This window comes from Pseudorca crassidens, chromosome 18, assembly GCF_039906515.1.
Source record: "Pseudorca crassidens isolate mPseCra1 chromosome 18, mPseCra1.hap1, whole genome shotgun sequence".
NCBI classification, from domain to species: domain Eukaryota; kingdom Metazoa; phylum Chordata; class Mammalia; order Artiodactyla; family Delphinidae; genus Pseudorca; species Pseudorca crassidens.
Window position 1 is genome coordinate 12,320,043 of NC_090313.1, and position 20,774 is coordinate 12,340,816.

At 42.7% G+C, this 20,774-nt stretch overlaps 1 protein-coding gene across 25 annotated transcripts in view; it reads left to right on the forward strand.

Annotated features, from left to right (window-relative positions):
* DOCK9 (dedicator of cytokinesis 9) overlaps positions 1-20,774 on the forward strand; it is a 282,686-nt gene that overhangs the window by 66,486 nt on the left and 195,426 nt on the right. For 3 of the 25 annotated variants that reach the window (XR_010936755.1, XR_010936756.1, XM_067712883.1), the window contains exon 1: positions 1,853-2,428. The exons of 6 other annotated variants lie outside the window; for them this stretch is intronic. Coding sequence is in view for 17 of the 19 variants with exons in the window: in XM_067712883.1 (XP_067568984.1) it covers positions 2,267-2,428 (162 nt within the window). In the remaining 2 variants the exon portion in view is untranslated. Of the gene's footprint in view, positions 1-1,842; positions 2,429-20,774 lie in introns of those variants that run through there. 16 more of the 25 variants (XM_067712887.1, XM_067712889.1, XM_067712895.1 and 13 more) reach the window with 11 other exon arrangements.

Genomic DNA, 20,774 nt, shown 5'->3' on the forward strand with positions numbered 1-20,774 from the left:
TTTTAAGTATTAACTTAGGGTTTTTTTTTTTTTTTTTTTTTTTTTTGGTAAATCAAATAGAATATACCAGCAGCTTCAAATTTGCTTGGTTATCATTTATGATCCTTTGTAAAGTTCAAACATAATCTTTTATATATTGAGCAGTATTTGCTGGCTTCTATACCCAGGTTGTCTAAAATAAGTAATAATGGTAAATTAAGTTTAAATTTCTAGGTATTATCTTTATATTGAATTAACTATTACTTTTGTGTGTGTGTGTGGTACGCAGACCTCTCACTGTTGTGGCCTCTCCCGTTGCGGAGCACAGGCTCCGGACATGCAGGCTCAGCAGCCATGGCTCAAGGGCCCAGCCACTCCGCGGCATGTGGGATCTTCCCAGACCGGGGCACGAACCCGTGTCCCCTGCATCGGCAGGCGGACTCCCAACCACTGTGCCACCAGGGAAGCCCAACTATTACTTTTTAAATTGTTCCCCTTATAGTACAGAAGTTAGGTTAGTTGGTGAGTCTTCTGAAATCTCAAGACAGACAATTTTTAACCCAGGTGTTTAGTCTTTTATAGTCTATAGGATTCAGTTTCTGTGTAGATAAGTTTCCATGTTATTTATCTGCCAGCACTGGGATGTCACATGAAGACTTAGATCTTATGATATCAGGGCTTGGGTGTAATCTTGAATACTGTAGCTCTTTTTTTAACAGAATTACCATTCTGAAGCTGATTGCTTTTGACCACATATAGTTATTCTGGTTTTGTTTGCTTGCTTTTTGCATGTGGCCGGTATCTCTACTCCTTTGATCTCTATAGCTGTTTGATACCCTGCATAAAAATTCAGGAGATAGACGAATCCTAGACTTTTGCTTATCTATTGGGCCTAATAGGTAAACTAACCATAGAAAGCAGAAATTTTAGAATTAGGTGACTGCATGGTATCCTCTAAAGATTTGCTTTCACTACATCACACAGGTTTCTGTTACCAACCTGCAGGTACTCAATTATTATAATTCACTCTAACTTTGAAATCTGTAGATAGAAAATGAAAACCATCTGTTGCCTTGTGAAGTAAGGAAGAATATCAGAACAGATTTTAAAAGAGCAGTAACTCTTTTCTAGATGCATGTTGTAGGTGGGAGGGGTTTCCCCTGTGTGTTCATCGTGGTCTTTTTACATAATTTGCTTTTCATTTTCTAGAAGGAAAGTGGCAAGAGTCAACTTGGTATTATATCAATGACGAGCTTTCCTATCAGCCATCCCCAAAGATATATATACAAGGTAGTGTAGTGTTACTGAGTTCAGTCTGCAGTGGAAGGACCTGGATTACTTATGCACCAAAAATAATAACCTTGTTGCCTGTGGGACTTCAGTGTGCATTTACCATTGCATACCAGGGAGCTGCTTCAGAAGGTGCCAGGTAATCCTGTATCCATCTTCTCATTTGCATCTTTCGGTACCAGGCATAGGAGAATTCTTCCAAGCAGTGCAAACTTGCTAGCCCCCTCTCTAGCAAAGAGTGGAAATGGGCAGAAGTCAAGATTGACACAGCAATTTCATGTTCCCTTGTGGTTTGCTGTCAGCAAGCTGTTACCCACACACGCAAAAGGTTGTTTGAAGTGGGCTTACACATGTTTCCATAGCAGCAGTCATCTTAGTGATTCCTCTCGTTTTCGGACTTTTTTTTTCTTTTGCTTCCCTATTCCTCGCGGATGCAGGATTAAACAAACAGCATATTTAGGTCAAGGAAAGAGATGTTTGCTAATATAGATGCTAGGCTAAGCATTCTGGGAGGGAGGTTTCTTGCAGCAGATGAACATTCTTTGTGCCTTCCAGCAGCATCTGCAGCAGGGTGGCTGTCTGGCACCGTCTTTTTCATTTTGGGCAGGTTCTGAGATTCAGAACAATCCCAAGCAAATCCCAGGAGCCGGCAGTTTTCCAGTAACCACATGTAAATCTTCTGCTTATTTGTTTTTGGTACTAACAGTGAAGCAATCTATTGGAAAAGCAATACTTTAAAGGTTTTGGTGCATCTGAAGGTGTGTCATCCTGTTTTTGCACCACCCCTCCTGTTTTACACTTGGAGCTTGGATTTTTTTGTCAGGCTGCTGGGCAGAAGCGGAATCTAGTACAACAGCTCGGAGCTTCCCTTCTGTTCTGGTGTCGGCAACTGCCTGTCACGAAGATGGTGCCGTGGGAGCCTGCTCTGAAGAGCCAAGGAAGATGATGTGGAAATGGAGTAGAGATTGCTAGAGACCTGAACATCCGCACCTTGGGGATGGGTTGCACTACTAGTGTGATTCTGTTTAAAGGCATCCGCACCGTTTTTGAAAGAAACTGTGCTTATATGTGCAAACAGCAAGGAGAGAATAATGCCCTTGAATACACAGCATACAATTGGACAAAAGAAGATTCAGAACTATTGATCTCCTCCTGTCTGGTAAATGCTGTCTCTTAATTAACAAGTAGTTTGCTGGTGTTAGGATAAACTAGTCTTTACCTGTAAAGCAAATATATTTATCTCAGTGTGCTTATATATATGTAGCTTGTGTGTATGAATGGGTAATTAGTGGCCTTAAAATTAAATTATGAAGTGCCTGTTTGTATGTGTGAGAATGTCATGTGTTAATCAAATCTGAAATACATACAGAGAGAGCAGCTGGAGTAAGATATTTGGTTACAGACCAGTTTTCTAAGTTAGCTCTGTGAGCTTACATGTTCTTAGTATAGTTCTAGAAATAATACTGGGCAAAGCCTGTATTTAAGGTCTAATAGAGTGAACCCTCTCCCTATGATGGTGAATTACTCAGTCCCTTTACATCTTAGCCTTTTACCTGGCTAGATTTTCCTTACTAATGTCTTGTGGTTAGTCCTTTGAGTCAGGGGGAGAAATGTAAAGGGAACATGAAAGAAAATTGTAATGTAATGGGTGTGAGAAAAATATTTGCAGTTTTATTATTTTAAATCCAGCTATTTATAATTTTGTGGGTGAAGGCTCTTGAGAGTAAAAGGAAGCTTAGCTGACGCCTCTGTGTTCTTTCCTCCTTTCCCAATGCACAAGGAGGTGTCAAGTCACAGATGGGTGTGCCTCTCCATGGCCTTCTCACAAATACCAGGCTCATGAGAAAGCTGCATATTGGTCTCCTCCTCCCTCAGGATGCCTTGCCATTTTTCCTTGTTCTTCTTACAGTGTGTGTCAAAACGAGTGGGGAATAATACATGTGGGAGTTTCTGTGTGTGGGGCTGGCCAGCAGGATCTCGGTATGGCGAGGGCAGGGTGTGCGGAAACCCCAAAACCGTTCCTGGTCGTTAGGCTGCCATCTGAGACTGAGAGGCTGGCGTGCCATATGCACCTCCGGATCGTACCGGGTCGCCCCAGCCTTGCAGAAGCCCCTAGAGGGGATGTGTTTTGTGGAGAGGCTTATGTGATGTTAGCTCTCAAAATCCTTGGGAGGAAAGAAAAGGAGAGTATCGCATGAGCATCAGATGCGTTTTGGAAGGCAGTGAGTGTTATGCGTGGGTATGGAATTTAAGTGGTGCTGTTTTAACTACTAAATATTTTAAACCCTAAAGTATTTTGGGATATGCTTTTGAGAATAGCTGGTTTCAGAGATTAGAAGGACTGGCTCATTACAGTGTCTGTCCCAGGAGTGTAGTCCATAACCCTGACAGCCGTGGGACTGCTTGGCCCGTGATGCCAGTGCCTCTCCCATGCCACCAGCTTCTGCTCCCTCAGGCCACACTGACTTTTGTTTGGTTAACCTGCCTTTGGGAGACTCTGCATGTTTTTCTTTTTCTTTTATTGTGTGAAGGAATTCTAACCTGCCGGGGCCTTTGTTGGTACTCTGGGACTGGATTCTGAAGCACAGGTCCTGTGCCTTTGGTCAGATGCTCTCTGCCACCACCCTCACCCACACCAGCAGACCCCGGAGCACAACAGGACCGTGTGTGCATGTGGCCGAGGTGCTGTGGGTGGAAAGATGCACCCTCTCCCTCCAAACTGGTCTCCCTGCCCCTTTCCTTGGCCCTGTGCCTTCTTCTCTACGTGGCAGACAGTGGTCCTTTGGAAAGGAAAGTCAGACCATCCTTCTTCTGCTCAGTCAGATCCAGAATCCTTACGGGGGCTTCCAGGTCCATCCCCAGCCTGCCCACCAGACCCTGTTTCCTCCTTGTCACCCTGTTTCCTCCTCATTCTCCTCATTCCTCTCTCACTGGCCTCTTCCCTGGGATCTCTACCCAGACGTTTACCTGGTCCACCTCCAGCCTCCTGCAGGGCTTTTCTTAGATCTCCCCATGGCAGCAAGGCTTCCCTGACCACTGGTGTAATCCTGCTGCACCCCCAGCGCACCCTTCTCTGGGTCCTCGCTATAATTTCTTCATAATATTGATCTCAGCTGACATACAGTTAGGCAAGAATATTAGCGTAAGTGTAGTAATAGTAATTAGTGCTGTTACTTATGGTACTTAAACAGGAATAAGATTTATGATGGCAGGGATTTTTGTCTGTTTTACTTACCGCTCTGCCCTCAACAGCCTGAACAATGCCTGATTCCTAGTAAGTCCTTGGCTAATAAGTGAACTCTGATGAAATGGTTTTATGGTCCTGAACTTGAACTTGGAGAAGCTGTTGAGAAGATAGGTTATCTTCTAGAACCAGTCTTTCTTGGAGCTACCCTAAGAAGTTATGGGGTCCAAGGCTGGCCATTCCGTGGGTTTGCTATGATCCTTGAGTGACAATTGATTTGATAATACTATCTTTGGATATTGTCCACACTAGCTCTGTTGAGACCTGTTCTGTGGCATGGGCATTTGAGGACCTTCTCATCCTTTGGTTTGATCTAGCCAAACCCTTTATTAAGGGAGCCCTGCCCATCGGCTGTCCCTTGGGCCTGCTCCATGCAAAGTAGGTTGACCTTCTCATCAGGCAGATGTGCGTCCTTGTCAGGCGCCTCAGCATTGGTGGGGAGGATGTCTGTCCTTCCTCCAGCTCAGGTGGTGACGCCAGCCTGTGGCTCGACCTTAACTGTCAGCAGGTCAGCACTGTACTTCACTGCTCCTCAGGGTATAACCCCCACCCCCGTCACTCAATGCGTAACAAACCTTGTGGAGGAAAAGTAATGTTCATGTAGCTACCATTCTTCTGGAGACTCTAAAATACCGGAGATATCTGCCTATCTGTCAGAAACCCACAGGGGTGGACTGGCTCATTTTGGCCTCAGAGGAATTGCTGCTCCTGAACTAAGCTTTGCATTTTTCTCTTGCCCACACTGAAGGACATCATAAGAAACATCCTTAGAAAAGTGATGTCTGCTATGAGGGTGTTGAGGGCACTATAGTGTAGTGGTTAAGAGTGGCGACTCTGGAGCTAGCCTTCAGGGTTTGAGTCCCAAATCCACAACTTGCTAGCTGTGTGACTTTGGGCAGTTTACTTAACCTCTCTGTTCCTGTTTCCTTATCCATTAAATGCAGATAATAACAGTGCTTATTACCTCATAGGGTTATTAGATGAGTGAATATGTCTAAAGTTCTTAGAACAGTGTTTTGCACGTAAGTTAGTGCTAATTGTTAGCAATTATAATTACTTCTATTTTTTAGCGTTCCTTTTATGAGGAGCCCTGGAAGAAATTTCTTGTCTTCATGCTCTGAATGGTTTTGCTTTTCCTGAGGAACTACTTCATTTTTATTTTATATACATTATGATTCATGTAACTGACCTCAGCCACCTCTTCAGTTGACTGTTAAAAGAAAGCTTATCTGGGCTTCCCTGGTGGTGCAGTGGTTGAGAGTCCGCCTGCCGATGCAGGGGACACGGGTTCGTGCCCCAGTCCGGGAAGCTCCCACATGCCGTGGAGTGGCTGCGCCCGTGAGCCATGGCTGCTGAGGCTTAGCGTCCGGAGCCTGTACTCCGCAACGGGAGAGGCCACAGCAATGAGAGGCCCGTGTACCGCAAAAAATAAATAAATAAATAAATAAATAAATAAATAAATAAAAGAAAGCTTATCTTCTAACAGTTTCACAATATGACCCGATTCTAACATACATAGGCTCTTTCAAAATGATTTGTTTTATATTTCCCTTAAACTTTGCTTCTTACTTTCCTGTATGACTATTTTGTCGCTGTCTGCTTCTTCTCATCTGCTTATTAAAATACTTTTAATCCTCTTCTGTATGTTTTTATGTAAATCACTTTAAATCCTTTTGAAACAAAGCAGAGTATGAATTAATAAGTGAATAGAGAACTGTAGTGAAGAACAAACCTTCAAGGTGGCTCTGAAGCAAAATCAGATGTCTTTTTTTAATGTTAATTTAATTCCGTAAAGATCTAATTTTATTAAGCTTGCTTTTTTTTTACGTTTTGTTTTCACACAAGTTGTGTGCTTTGCTGTGCCAATGGCTACATCAGAGTTAAGACAGTTTTATATAATATTCACTTACAGCACATGTAGCGCTTAAGCTACACGTTACATCTTCATCCGTTACTAAAAATCACCTGGGTGACTTCTTTAAAAGTTACACTATAGCTCATTAAAAATCAGATGTCTTGAGCGCAGACGTTAGCTTTATAGTAAGGCTGCAGCTGTGCGATCTTGCACAGGAAGGTTCTCTTTATGTCTAAAAGGCATGAATTAGCCCCGTGGCGGGTGGTACACTGGGAAAAGGGCTTATCTGGAAGTCGTGGACTGACTGAATGTCCAGTGTGCCACACTTAGATTTTGATTAGTAATTCTGCCACAATGGAGGGACGGGATTGAGTTGGGGTAGATTGTATTCTTGAGTATAGAGTTTTCTAAAGTCTTTCTTTTCTAATTAATGGAATGTCCAGGTTATTCAAGAAACACCCTTGAGTGCTTCTTTGTGCCGGGTGCTGGATGTACAGGAATGATGAAGAAGCTCAGGTCCCCACCGGGGGAAGTTGACATAGAATGCACAGGGCACGGTCAAGGACGTGAGGGCTCGGCTTGGCCCAGGCACCTTCCATGAGGAAGGGCAGCTTGAGCTGAGACAAAACACTTGTAAATCCCATTTTTCCTTGTCTGTGAAGGTTTGTGATGCACCCAGCCCTATTGACTAGGACTTGCCCTGTTTTACTCATAGCCAGTAATAGAATCTTCTCTTAATGTTTCTGTGGAGGAATTGAGGACCTGTGGGATTATGCTGTACCATGTTCTCTTTTTGCCAGTTGTAACTGACGTGAAAGAAGTCACTTAGTTATACCCTTGATGGCTGCTGGGATTTTGTCAGTAGCTTCATAGAGAGCACGTTGCTGCAAGTCACAAGGAGAGAAGACAAACTTTCTTGTCCTCAATTTCTTTTGTGACATGTTGGGATAATATATTGATAATTTTACCCATGGTAAATTGATAGTTAATCTGTTTTTCTTACTTCCTTAAAGCTTTGAAGTTTTTCATGGTTTTCCTATTTCAAGATGTGCTACACGTCGTCAGCATGTTCTCAGCCTTTACTGCTGTGTAGGATTTTATCAGACCACTTTAGTCTCCCCAGGCTAAACAGTCCTTCCTAACGTAAAGCACCTATTGGCTTTGAAAATCCTTTGGTTTATCGTATGTGCACTGTGCAAAGAGAACAGAGTTGAAGGCGATACGGCCATAAGAGCCTGCGGTCCTGCTTGTACGTGTCTGTGCAGCTACAGGGATAGATGGGTTGCGGGAGCGTAAGGGGAGATAACGGTATAATCGATGACGGGCTAAGTGAAAAGTGGTATAATACCTATCAGCTTGAGGCAGCGGGGAAAGTAAAGGCTAGATCTTTATTTTTTCAGATGTTCTCTCATAACTGTTTCTTGCACTGTTACAAGTGTCTTGAATTGTAAGAAAGCGGAAACCTGCTTGGCCACCTTCTGGAACACTCCTTTGGTTCTAGGTCCGGTCATGGGGCCGTGGCTTTCGGTAGGCTGTGTTTTCCATTTTATTTCTAATTATCCTTCCTAATGATGCCCAGTGGATTTCGTTGCCTATTTTGATCACAGCAGTAAATTGGGCTGATGTTTTCAAGGAACAGTCTGCTCTGATTCCTAGATCCATTTCCTGTGTCCTGAGATTGCGTTGCTCTATTGATGCTGCTTTTTGTGAGTGCAGCCAGCATGAGCTAGCAGGAGCGAGTATTGTACCTTTCCCTGGTGCTTTTTAAAAATTTACCGTCTTTTTAATATTTATTAAATCATAAGCAGGAAATTTAACATTCATTGTAGAAACTAAGCGTGCTGTGTTTGCTACACAGAGGTAACCACTGATACAAATATTTTGAGGCAAAAACCTTCAAGAACTTCATCCATGTATAGTGTTGTTCATAAAAGTTACATATGTAATGGGTGTCTGTGGACTAAATTTTGTTGTTTCCTTCCACCCCCAGTTCATATGTTGAAGCCCAAATCCACAGTATTGACTGCGTCTGGAGGTAGGGTCTTTAGAAAGTAATTAAGTTAAATGAGGTCATAAGGGTGGGGCCCTAATCCAATAGGACTGTGGCCTTCTAAGAAGAGTAAGAAATCTCTCTTTCTCTGCCATATGAGCACACAGCAAGAAGGCAGCTCTCTGCAATCTAGGATAAGGGTCCCAATCCAGGATGAAGTTCAAAGTTAGGCCACCCTAACTTTGAACTTCAGCCTCCAGAACTGCGAGCAAATAAATTTCTGTTGTTGAAGCCACTCAGTCTTTGGTATTTTGTTATGACAACCAAAGCTGACTAATACATAACAATATACATGTTATTTTGTTCTATAGTCTTGTTGTTTGCTTTAAATAGATATCACAAACATCTTTCTATGTCAATGAGTATACATGTATATCTAATTCTTAATGGTGTCATTTCATCGTATGGATGTGTCTTAGTTTATTTCGGGCTGCTATAACAGAATAACATAGATTGAGTGGCTTGTAACAAACGTTTATTTCTTATAGTTCTGGAGGTTGGGAAATCCAAGATCAAAGCAGCCATAGATTTGGTGTCTGGCAAGGACCCACTTTTTGGTTGTCTTCTTACTGTAACTTCATGTGCAGGAGGGAGTGAGGGATCTCTTTGGGGCCTCTTCTATAGAGAACGCTAATCCCCCTCATGAGGGTTCCACCCCCAAAGGCCTCCCCTCCAAACACCATCACATTGGGAATTAGGTTTCAATATATGAATTTTGAGGGGACACAAACATTCACATTGGAGGAAGTGACATTTTATTTAACTTATACCCATTATCCCATTTTTTTCCAATTGTAAATGCTGTGATAAACATCTTTGCATGTGTACTTTAAACAGTTGTCAAATTATTTTCTTAGCATAAACTTCTAGACTTGGAGTAGCTGGGTCAAAGTATATTTGCTTTTTTTTTTTTTTTTAAAGTAGCTCTTTATTGGAGTATAATTGCTTCACAATACTGTGTTAGTTTCTGTTGCACAACAAAGTGAATCAGCCATATGCATGCACATGTCCCCATATCCCCTCCCTCCTCCCTATCCCACCCCTCTAGGTCATCGCAAAGCACCGAGCTGATCTCCCTGTTCTACGCTGCTGCTTCCCACCAGCCAACTATTTTACATTCCGTAGTGTATATATGTTGATGTTACTCTCACTTCGACCCAGCTTTGCCCTCCCACCGCATGTTCTCAAGTCCATTCTCTATGTCTACCTCTTTATTCCTGCCCTGCAACTAGGTTCATCAGTACCTTTTTTTTTTTTTAGATTCCACATATATGCGTTATCATACAGTGTTTGTTTTTCTCTTTCTGACTTACTTCACTCTGTATGACAGACTCTAGGTCCATTCACTTCACTATGAATAACTCAATTTCGTTTCTTTTTATGGCTGAGTAATATTCAGCCATAAAATATTGTATTGAAGATGTGCCACATCTTCTTTATCCATTCATCTGTCAATGGACATTTAGGTTGGTTCCATGTCCTGGCTATTGTAAATAGCGTTGCAGTGAACATTGTTGTACGTGTCTCTTTCTGAATTATGATTTTCTTAGGGTATATGCCCAGTAGTGGGATTGCTGGGTCATATGGTAGTTCTATTTTTAGTTTTTTAAGGAAGCTCCATACTGTTTTCCGTTAGCTTTTGCACAGCAAAGGAAACCATAAACAAGACAAAAAGACAACCCTCAGAATGGGAGAAAATATTTGCAAATGAAACAACAGACAAAGGATTAATCTCCAAAATATACAAACAGCTCATGGAGCTCAATATATTTGCTTTTTAAAGGATTTTTGTATGTATAGCCAGATTGTCCTCCAGAAATATTGTTTTGAGATTTTTAAAAATTGAAGACAAGAAAATTTGTTTTCTCTGCTGTAACTTCAAGCAGTTTGCCTTCATAATTGCTTTTTTTTAAACATCTTTATTGGAGTATAATTGCTTTACAATGTTGTGTTAGTTTCTGCTGTATAACAAAGTGAATCAGCTGTATGTATACATATATCCCTATATCTCCTCCCACCTTCCCTATCCCACCCCTCTAGGTGGTCATAAAGCACTGAGCTGATCTCCCTGTGCTATGCGGCTGCTTCCCACTAGGTATCTGTTTTACATTTGTTAGTGTATATGTGTCCATGCCACTCTCTCACTTTGTCCCAGCTTATCCTTCCCCCTCCGTGTCCTCAAGTCCATTCTCTACATCTGCGTCTTTATTCCTGTCCTGCCCCTAGGTTCTTCAGAACCACTCTTCTTTTTTTAAGATTCCATATATATATGTTAGCATACGGTATTTGTTTTTCTCTTTCTGACTTACTTCACTCTGTATGACAGACTCTAGGTCCATCTACCTTACTACAGATAACTCAATTTCGTTTCTTTTTATGGCTGAATAATAATCCATTGTATATATGTGCCACATCTTCTTTATCCATTCCTCTGTCGATGAGCACTTAGGTTGCTTCCATGTCCTGGCTGTTGTAAATCATTATTGCTTTTTATTAAGCTGTTGATGGAGTTATCTGCTCAACAGAATAATATCAACTTAGATTGCTGTATACTTAGGCAGTAACATAGTCATACCAGGGTTCAAATTAGTACTACTTTTGCCTCAACTTCTGGAAGCATGACCACTAGCATTCTTAAATATCCCCGTAGAATTCTGAAATGTTCCATTGTGGGGGGCTGGAATGTGTTTGTTCTGGGGGGTCATCAACCTTTTAGAGTTGGTAGCTATTTCATAGATACTGAAGAGGGAAGAGCAGAGAAATACTGAGTAGAAACAGATGAGTAGGGCTGTTACTGCTTTTGCTCAAGTCTTTTTAGGTATTCCAATAGCTGGTTTATGTTTCTCCCATTGATCTGGTGAGAAGCAACAACTTTTTTGCTTTTTTAAAAGTAACGTTGGTCGTCTTTCATATTTAGAATATGTAATTATTTTAGAAAATATAGAGACTACAGAGAAGAATAAAGAGGAAAACAAAATCAGCCATAATCCCACAGCCCTGAATTAATTACTGCTTAACATGTAGTATATGTTTTCTAATATCTTTCCATGCTTATGCAAATATAAAAAATGGTATAATATTTCATAAATAATTCCGATGCCTTTTTCTCTTGTCATTTTTTATGGCCATTTACTTACGCCTGTAATGTTCTGCTAACACAGTGTTTAATAAGTGCATAATATTCCATTGTAATGCATATACTAGAATTTATTTAAATGCTTTTCTTTTGTTAGGCATTTAGGTTGTTATAAACTAAGCTTATTGAAGACATCTTTACCCAAACGTATTTTTATGGATCTGTAATTATTTTCATAGGCTAGATTCATAAACATGAACTTGTTAAGGCAGGAATGAATTTTTTAAAGGCCCTTTAAGGCATATTGTTTTATTGCTTGATGATTGATCCAAGTTACATTCCTAGCACCAGTGAATATTAGTCTTGTTTTATATATGATGATTGCCAGGATCGTTTTGCCAATTTGAGAGATAAAAGATACAATTTTGAAACTCAAATCCTTTGTCATATTCTTTTCAAGTATTTCTCCATTTTGTCATTTGCCTTTAATTTTGTTTACCTTCTTTATAGTACTTATTTTACTAATAGAAGTTTAAGTGTATGTGATAAGCATAAGAGTCTTTTCCTCTGTGACTTCTTCCATTACTTTTTTTTTTCCCCCTTATTTTTTTGGCTGTGTTGGGTCTTAGTTGTGGCACACGAGATCTTTGTTGAGGCATGCAGGATCTTTCATTAAGGCCTGTGGTCTCTTTGTTTCAGTGCTCGGTCTTCTCTCTAGTTGTGGCATGCAGGTTTTTCCTCTCTAGTTGTGGTGCGCGGGCTCCAGAGCGTGTGGGCTCTGTAGTTTGTGGCACACAGGCTCTCCCCTTGAGCCGCACGAGCTCAATAGTTGTGGCTCGCTTAGTTGCCCTGCAGCATGTGGGGTCTTAGTTCCCTGACCAGGGATCGAACCTGTGTCCCCTGCATTCGAAGATGGATTCTTTACCACTGGACTACCAGGGAGGTCCCTCTTCCATTACTTTTATACTTAGAAATTCTTGCCTATCTCAGATCAGATATTCACCAGTATTTTCTTTTGGAACTTGTTTGCTTGCTTATTTATTTACTTACCATTTGGCTTTTTTATCCAAGGGGCCTGCTTGCCAACTGGTTTTGTTAATAAAGTTTTATTGGCATTTGTTTTCATGTTGTCTATGACTTCTTTCTTAGTGGCAGAATTGAGTAGTTGCGGTAGAGGTCTATATTATTTACTTTCTGGATTAAAAGATTTATTAGCTGACCCTTTATAGAAAGTTTGCCAATCCTCGCTTTAGTCAATCTAGAATTTATTTGGTATATAGTTTAGTTGAGGCCCTAACTTGATTTCCTCCTTACTCCCAACACTCATTTTTCCCATTCCTGTATTTTGAATAATCCATTCCTTAGTCATTGATTTGTGATCCTGCCTTCATTATGTTTTATGTTCCTTTATGTACTAGGCTTTGTTTGGGAACTATCCTTTGTCCATTATAGAAGCAAACTTCTTATCCAGCTATGAGTTCAATTACAGTTTAGTAAAAATGGAAACAAGAAATTTGAAGAAACAAATTCTACATTTTAAAGATTTATCTATAAATAGGCTATACTGCGTAAGTTGCTGATTTAGGTAGTTTTATAAAGCAGGTATTGGTAAAGATTCAGGGGCTGAGGGTTAAGGATTGAGTGTAGGGTTAAGTATATTTGTAAATGTGTTTCCTTGTGAAATCCCTGCTCATAAGGTAGATCAAGCTTGTCTTAATAAGGCATCTCTGGTGCATTTTGATGAAAGAGAAATTCCAATGTGGCAGCTGCATCCTCAAGTGACCTTGGTTTGAATCTACATGTTTTGTGTATCCGGTCTCTCCTAACAAAAGGAGTCCCAGCAAACTATAAGCAGAGGTACTACCAGAGTTTCCAAACCAATTGTGTTGGTGTCTGCAGGAAATTTATCTGTATCCTAATAGATGGAGAGTGAATTGTAGTTTTTCCTTTATACATTATATGAATTCTAAAGATAATTGATTTCCCTCCTTGCCTACGTTTTATGTGTGTGTTAAGTTTTTTGTTTTTTTTTTCCGGTACGCGGGCCTCTCACTGTTGTGGCCTCTCCCGTTGCGGAGCACAGGCTCCGGACGCGCAGGCTCAGCGACCATGGCTCACGGACCCAGCCGCTCCACGGCACGTGGGATCTTCCCGGACCGGGGCACGAACCCGTGTCCCCTGCATCGGCAGGCGGACTCTCAACCACTGCGCCACCAGGGAAGCCCTGTGTGTTAAGTTTTAGATATGCATATGTCTGTGTGTGACTGTCTATTTGTGTATGTGTGTGTATTTTTTGTTGTCACCTCAGTACTGAAATATTGGATAAAGGGGTAGTTTACTTTTTTTGCATGTCAGCGAACAATTCAAGGCTTTATCCTCGGATGCATTTCAATAAACATTTGTTTCTCTGCCAAGGAAAAACCCATATCCTAGAAAACTGAAGTAGATGTGACTTGTGAACCTAAGCAGAGGGACATGGTAGTTGCTGACGGATAGGTTTTCTCTGCTTTTCTAGAGTATGTTCTGCCTTTACAGGGTCTGTTTACTTGTACAGTTCTAAGATGTGGGCTTGGTGGCAGTCCTTGCTAATAGTTTTATCCTTCTGCACGTTTGGTATTCCTTGTGTTTTCTAGGCTTATGAAATAGGTAACAGCATCATCAAAGAAGTTGCCTTACAAGTGACTCTTATTTCTCTGAGCTTTCTGTACTGTCAAAGAGCGATCAGAAGAGAACCCTGAAATTGTTTTCTTGTTTTTTCCCCTCTACTGGAAAAGCTATTTCCTGTACTCCCAACACTTCTGACACCAAATATGTGGGGTTTATCCCTCATGTTAAACAATTTGGACGCCAACTACTCAGAGTTAGTGCAGATCCCACAGGTCAAGGGCTCCAGGGCTCACAGGTTTTCACCTGTGCTTCTGACCAATCAGCTGTAAGTCAGGGTTTCCTACGTCCCCGCTCCTTGGATTCGATAATTTGCTACAATGGCTCACAGAACTCAGGAAAACACCGAACTTACTATTACTGGTTTGTTATAAAAGATACAACTCAGGAACAGCCAAATGGAGGAGATGCATGGGCCAAGGTATGGGGAAAGGCTATGGAGTTTCCATGCCCTCTCCAGGCATGCCATTCTCCTAACTCCTCTATGTGTTCACCAACCCAGAAGCTCTCCAAACCTCTGTGTTTAGGAGGCTCCATTATGTAGGCATGATTGATTAAATCATTGGCTATTGGTTATTGAACTCTATCTCCAGCCTCTCTCCTCTCCTGGGAAGTCAGGAAGCAGAGCTGAAAGATACAGCCTACTATTCACAGGATTGGTTCCTCAGGCAACCAACCCCTCCTGCTCTTAAGAGTCACCTCATTAACATAAACTCAGGTATGGTTGAAAGGGGTTTATTATGTATAACAAGATACTTCTGTCACCCCTGTTAGTCACGGAATTACAGGAGTTTTAGAAGCTCTGTGCCAGGAATCAGGGCAGAGACCAAATAATTCGTATTATGTCACACCCAATATCCATTGGATACCTTTTAATACAATGGTGAATAAGCCACAGTCTGTGCTCTCAGAAGGCCTGGAGATCTCCTACGTGGGATGCAGGCTGTGATGGAGATGAGCCTAGCTACCATGAGAAAACCTGCAAGGGACTCCTAGCTCACCTTTGGGACAGAGTCAAGGAAGACTCCTGGAGGAGGTGATGTCTGACTTGAGTCTTGAAGAAGGTAAAGAAGTTAACCAACCAAAAGGGTAGGAGGACGTTTCTGCATAAGGAGCAAAGTCCTAGGGAGGGAGAGCTGAGACCTCCTTGTAGCTGCTCTAGTTTCATGAGGCTGGAGAGGGCTCACTGGGCTGAAAGTACAGTGGTGACCAGTGTGGCTAGAGAGGTAGCATGGACCAGATCATGGTGGGTGTTTTGGAACTTTATTCTAATATTGGAGGAGAACCATTTGCTGAAGGTTTTAGATTAGGAAATACATGGTCAGACTGATGTTTTAGAAAGATCTCTCAGACTGTAGAGTGGATGATGGGCTGGAGAAAGAGGGTGTCTGAAGATGGGGACACTAGTGAGGAGGCCTGGGCAGCATGATGACAGGCAGTCGTGGCCGGACTAAGGTGGCTGGTAGTGGAGATGGAGGGTGGTATCTGGATCTAAGAGATAGTTAAATGAGAGAGAAAGGAGTCAAGGGTGTTCAAATGTCTGCCTTGGGCACCTCCAGGCTGCCGTCTACAGAGCTGGGGAACAGCTTTGAAGGAATGAGTCTGGGGAAGTTGGGATGGAGAGGAGGATTTTATTTTGGGTCATCCTGAGTTTGAGGGGGGCCATGACTGTTGGGCTGTAGGTAGAACTGTGGATCCCAGCCTGGTGAGGAAGGCATGGGAGTGGACAGAGTCTCCTGGTGAGAGAGCTGAGAGTACCGAGAGCCAAGGCCCCGGGAAGGGCAAAGGAAGGGAGTTGGAATAGTTGTCTAGAGTTGAGTGGTCAGGGAGGTAGAGCATGGTGAGGTTTGCATCTGGAAGCAGGATTACAGCCCCCTAAATGCCCAGAGCTTGAAGAACTTTGCCTGCATATTTTTGTTTAAGCCTCCTGCCTCTAGAGCACCGGCAGAGTCATCTGAACCACTCACAGAAACGTTTAGCGAGCTGTGTGCACAGTATCCTTCTTGCACAAGGTACGTATCCCCTCTGCCCTTTAGAAGGGTCTTAAATAGTGGAGCAGAGGAATAATTGATCATTGAATAAAGTCATGGCCCCTCCTTCTACCCTTATCAGAATAGCTGACGTTTATTGAGTGTTCACTAGTTCTCATGCACTGTTCTAAGCTCCATATGTTTATTTACTCGTTTAATTCTTATGACAACCTGGTGAAGTACTCATGTTACCTTAATCTTATAGATGAGGAAACCAAATCGGGGAACAAAGAGAAAGGTGAATAAAGTGTAAAGTCATATAAGTAGTTAGTAGCACAGCTGGGATTCAAACCAGTCATTTAGTTGCAGAGCCCTGTGCTCTTAACTGTCATACCATAGAGTCCAGCCTTCTGGTACAGCACACATGGGGTGTGGGAAAGTACTCAGAAATGAATGAACCTCGTAACACTGGATGAGTGAGAAAAAGATGAGGCAGGACAAGGAGCCCAGTCCAGCTTGGGAGATAAGAGGAAACGTCAGTAGAAAGCAATAGCTGAATTCCACAGGAGGTCGAAGGGTGTGTGGAACAGCTGATCGGGGGCTACTGGGAAGGACCGAAGAGAAGGTGGCATTTCAGGGGGTCTTGAAGGATAAACGCAAACCCTGAAGGCATTAGGGTGTGGTCATGCGTGGGGAGGACCTGTAGCCAAGGGGAACAACGTGCTGGGAGGTGTGCAGGGAGGGCTGAGCGGCTCAGAGCTGGGTGTGAGGTGAGTTGGCCTGTCTGTGAAGAGCTGCCTCATGTGCTGAGCAACCAGTGTTCAGTTTGGAGGCCCACGGGGCCCTGTGGGGTTAGACCATCCTCCTCATGCCAGAGTGGGGTTTGGAATCAGAAAGGAAGAGACTGGAAGCAGGAGGACCAGGGTGAGAGCTCTGACCCTCCAGACAAACCCTCTGATGGAAGGCATGGAGGGAAAGGACTGCTGCACACTGGAAATGGATGAGAGAGCAGGGAATAGCAACGCCCAGTCTTCTGACTTGGGAGGTGGTGATGCCATTAATCAAATGCAGGCATGGAAGGGGAGGGACGGGTTTAAGCGTAGCTGGCGTGGAGCAGAGGAAGGGGGAGAGCAGATCATGAGTTCACTTTTGGTCTTGCTGTGTTTGAATACCCGAGGAACCTTCAGGTCAGGGACAGATCCAGCTTTTGTAGGGCCTGAAGCTCCTACAGTTGAGAGCCCTCTTTAAGAGAACTAATAGAAAGTGAAAAGACCAAGTTAGGTACAGGACTTTAGGAGGGGCCTATGCCAGGGAGGGTCCTGAAGCGTGAGCTTCGGTAATTTCTTGGTGAACCTGCTCCTGTGTCGTGGCAGATGCCTAGGCTCCTGGAGGTCCTTTTCCCTCTCTGGTGTCCCCTGCTGTGTCTTCCTGCATCTCAGAAAACCCCCAGATTCCTCTCTGAGCCATAGGCTGGCCATCATCTTGTTTAGACTGTAAGAGCTAATTAAAGTTAACCCAGGGTTACCTTAATGTGATGTCTAGGAAGGCCTGTGCTGTGCCTTCTGACTTTTCTACAGAAAAGGTACCCTACTCCCGCCCTCTACCCCGCCCCCCAACCCCGGTCTCCGTAACACACAAGTGAAACGGAAAGAAAAAGCCACAAAGGGCTTGTATGGGACGAGGGATTCAGTTTATTACCGCTGTCTATGACCAGAAGAGTGAAAGTATGGGTTGGCCAAACAGTTCATTCGGGTTTTTCTGTAACGTCCCGCACGAACTTTTTGGCCAACCCAGTATGTTCTATTTAGATTATCAGCAGGAATTGGTGGCCATGTGTACATTGAACTGTAGCACTCTAGCTTTTCCTTTTAAGAAAGAGTTTGGGGGACTTATTTTACCTAAAGCCTCTTAGAATAAAGTCTTTTAAACCAAATTTGCATCGTTTCCTAACAGAGATGAAAAATGGTTTCATCATAGCCAGTAAAAATATAAGGCAGCACATTTAGGTAATTATCCCAATAATATGTACAAAAAGTTCCGTAGCAGTAAGAAGGGAGCGGCGAGGGGAATGCTAGAATCATTGTTTAGTCTGTGTCGTTGATAACTTCGCAGAAGAGCCTATCCTTGCAGGGAGATAATTACTGACACTACCAAGGACAAGGTTGTACTTGGGTCAAACGTCCTCTCTCCTGCTGCTGCACCTTGGCCTTTGGAACCACCCACTACAGTGCCTCGTGCTCTGGGCACCCACCTGCCCCCTCAGTGCTCGAGAAATCTACCCCCACCCTTCCTGTCACTGTCAGTCTGCGTGTGGATGATCTCAGCTACATGTTAGGCTCTTATCTGATTAAAACCTTCACAACATGGTATAAATAGCTTACAGAATTCTATCTGTCAAAGGGTATTTGCACTTTAGAGTTTGCTAACTAAGGGTAGCGCTGCAGGTTATGGAAGATTTTGGAGCAATTTGTCATTCATTTCCAAACTGCAGAATGGAGTTTGTATGCTAGTTTCTGTGTGTGTTGGGTTTTTGTTTAGATTATAGGAGGAGAATGTTTTTACCTCATTTTTCTTCTTCTTCTTTTTTTTTTCCCCCCAAGTAGGCATTGGTTTTCTGTGTATGGTTATCTAGGGCAAACTTCAAATGTTTAATTAACGTCTAGCAGTGGCCTTCTCTGCTGTGTCTTGCCAACTGCAAACTACCAAGCTTCCAGAAAGATGAGCTTGGGAATCTAGCACCCTGCCTTGGAAAAGTTGGCTCCCGCTCTTGTGAACTGAAAATATCTGCAAATTGCATCACCGGGCCTGAAATCCTGGGACCTTATAAAGAAAGGGTACTGAGATGTTGCTTTCTCATTCAGATCCATGACCTGCTGGCGTACCTGAGTCAGGGCTGAGAACTGAGTGCTACATCTTAAGAAGGACCTAACAGGGCAGGAGAAAATCCAGAGAAGGGCTATTAAAAGGACTGGTGTGTACTTATAACTTAAAGTTGGTAGGTGGGAGCCCCTTCTATGTATGTTCTTTCCCAGAGCCTTAAGTTACACCAGATCCTCCTGTGTTTATAAATCTGATTTGGGGGGTGAGTGGGGTGGGATACTGAAGACAGGCAGAGCCCTGAATGTTTTAGCCACTCCTGCAAAGTAGACATCATTGTCTTCTTTTTGGTTTCCCTTTTCCACTAACTGGAGTGGGATTCACAGTCCTTCTTCGCCAAATTAATAAATGAGGGCACATGGATAGTTTCTGGGAACTTGGATGCAAGAGAGTTGATGCTGAAATTTGTTTTCACTTTTCACCCTTAGAATTCAACCACCTTTTAGAATGGCCTGTTGTGTTACAGAGGGATGCAGGCGGCTGTCCAAATCATACTCTCTCGTGACCAGTGTTGTAAAACAAGAGGAAGTTCTGATAGTTTCTGGAGATGCGTGTTTATCTGAAAAATGCTGGGCACTGTCCAAAGGGAAAGCAGGCAGTAATGGTCTCAATTTTAAAAACAACCTCTAGCTGTACCAAAACTTGAAAACCTCTTTCATTTTTATTATTTCTAATCACCCTCTGTTAAAAAAAGAAACGTTTTTTAAAAAAAGACCATTGAAGATAAGTTTTAGGATTGCTTATGTTTTCTGTCCTGCAACCCCAGACATGTAGGGCTTGGCTGGAAGCAGGCAATTAGAGAATTCAGGAGAAGGCCAGATGATCTTGAAACAAGCAAGACGGTTCATTGTTTAAGAATTCCTTCTATTGGGAAATGAATTTTAAAAAAAAACAACAAAACCTTAAAACTGTTTTTGCTTTTCTTATTAAAAAAGAGTTGTTTTGTTATCCTTTCCTTGGCCATCTTCCTGTGTATGTGTGTGTGTGTGTCTGTGTGTTTATAAACTCCTCCTATGAACCTTGTTTGAGGCCACACACCCACCCTCTGAGCCTGTGAACAACAAGACTAATGAGTTGGAAAGGCTGTTGAAGGAACTCAGGGAATTGCCACACTAGGTTTTAAGAGAAGACTTAGGCCATTTATTTCCAAGTATACAATGTATGAGCTTCTAGTGCCAAACTCTTGAGTTTGGGTTTATCACAAAAGTAAAAGGGGGAGTTGACGCATACCTTTGACTTCCTGTCCACCCTGTTGTCTGTGGTTAGATTATTTATATAACAAAACTGTGATTCTAAGCTTCCCCCCATCCCTTTTCTCTGTTTCTTTCTGTGCCTCACCGTGACCCAGTGACATTGTGGCTGTCTTTCTCCACTATCCACTCTCTGTACATTTGGGATTGCAAACTAATTTAGAAAATAGCCCTAAAGATGAATCTGGCTGCTCAGATCCATAAGCAAATATAGATGGCCTTGGATTGCCCACCACGAAGGACAGTCTGCCCCCATCGCCTCTCTCCGTTACTATTTTGGAAGTAATGGAGAGTAATCTGAATGATCTAGAAGAATTTGTGTGCCTAGAGTTTAAGCAGTTGGAGTGTTAGCAGCTGTGCAGCCTCCCTTGGTGTTGCTCTTACTGTCCTGGGTAGAAGGTAGATTGGGAAGATCTCAGCTGGGTGGGGAGTTCGCAAGTTTGCTCTAGAAGGAGGAGATGCTGACCAAGACTGTGCTCCCTGAACCACAAGCCTCTTTCAGACTTCATGAATCTTACC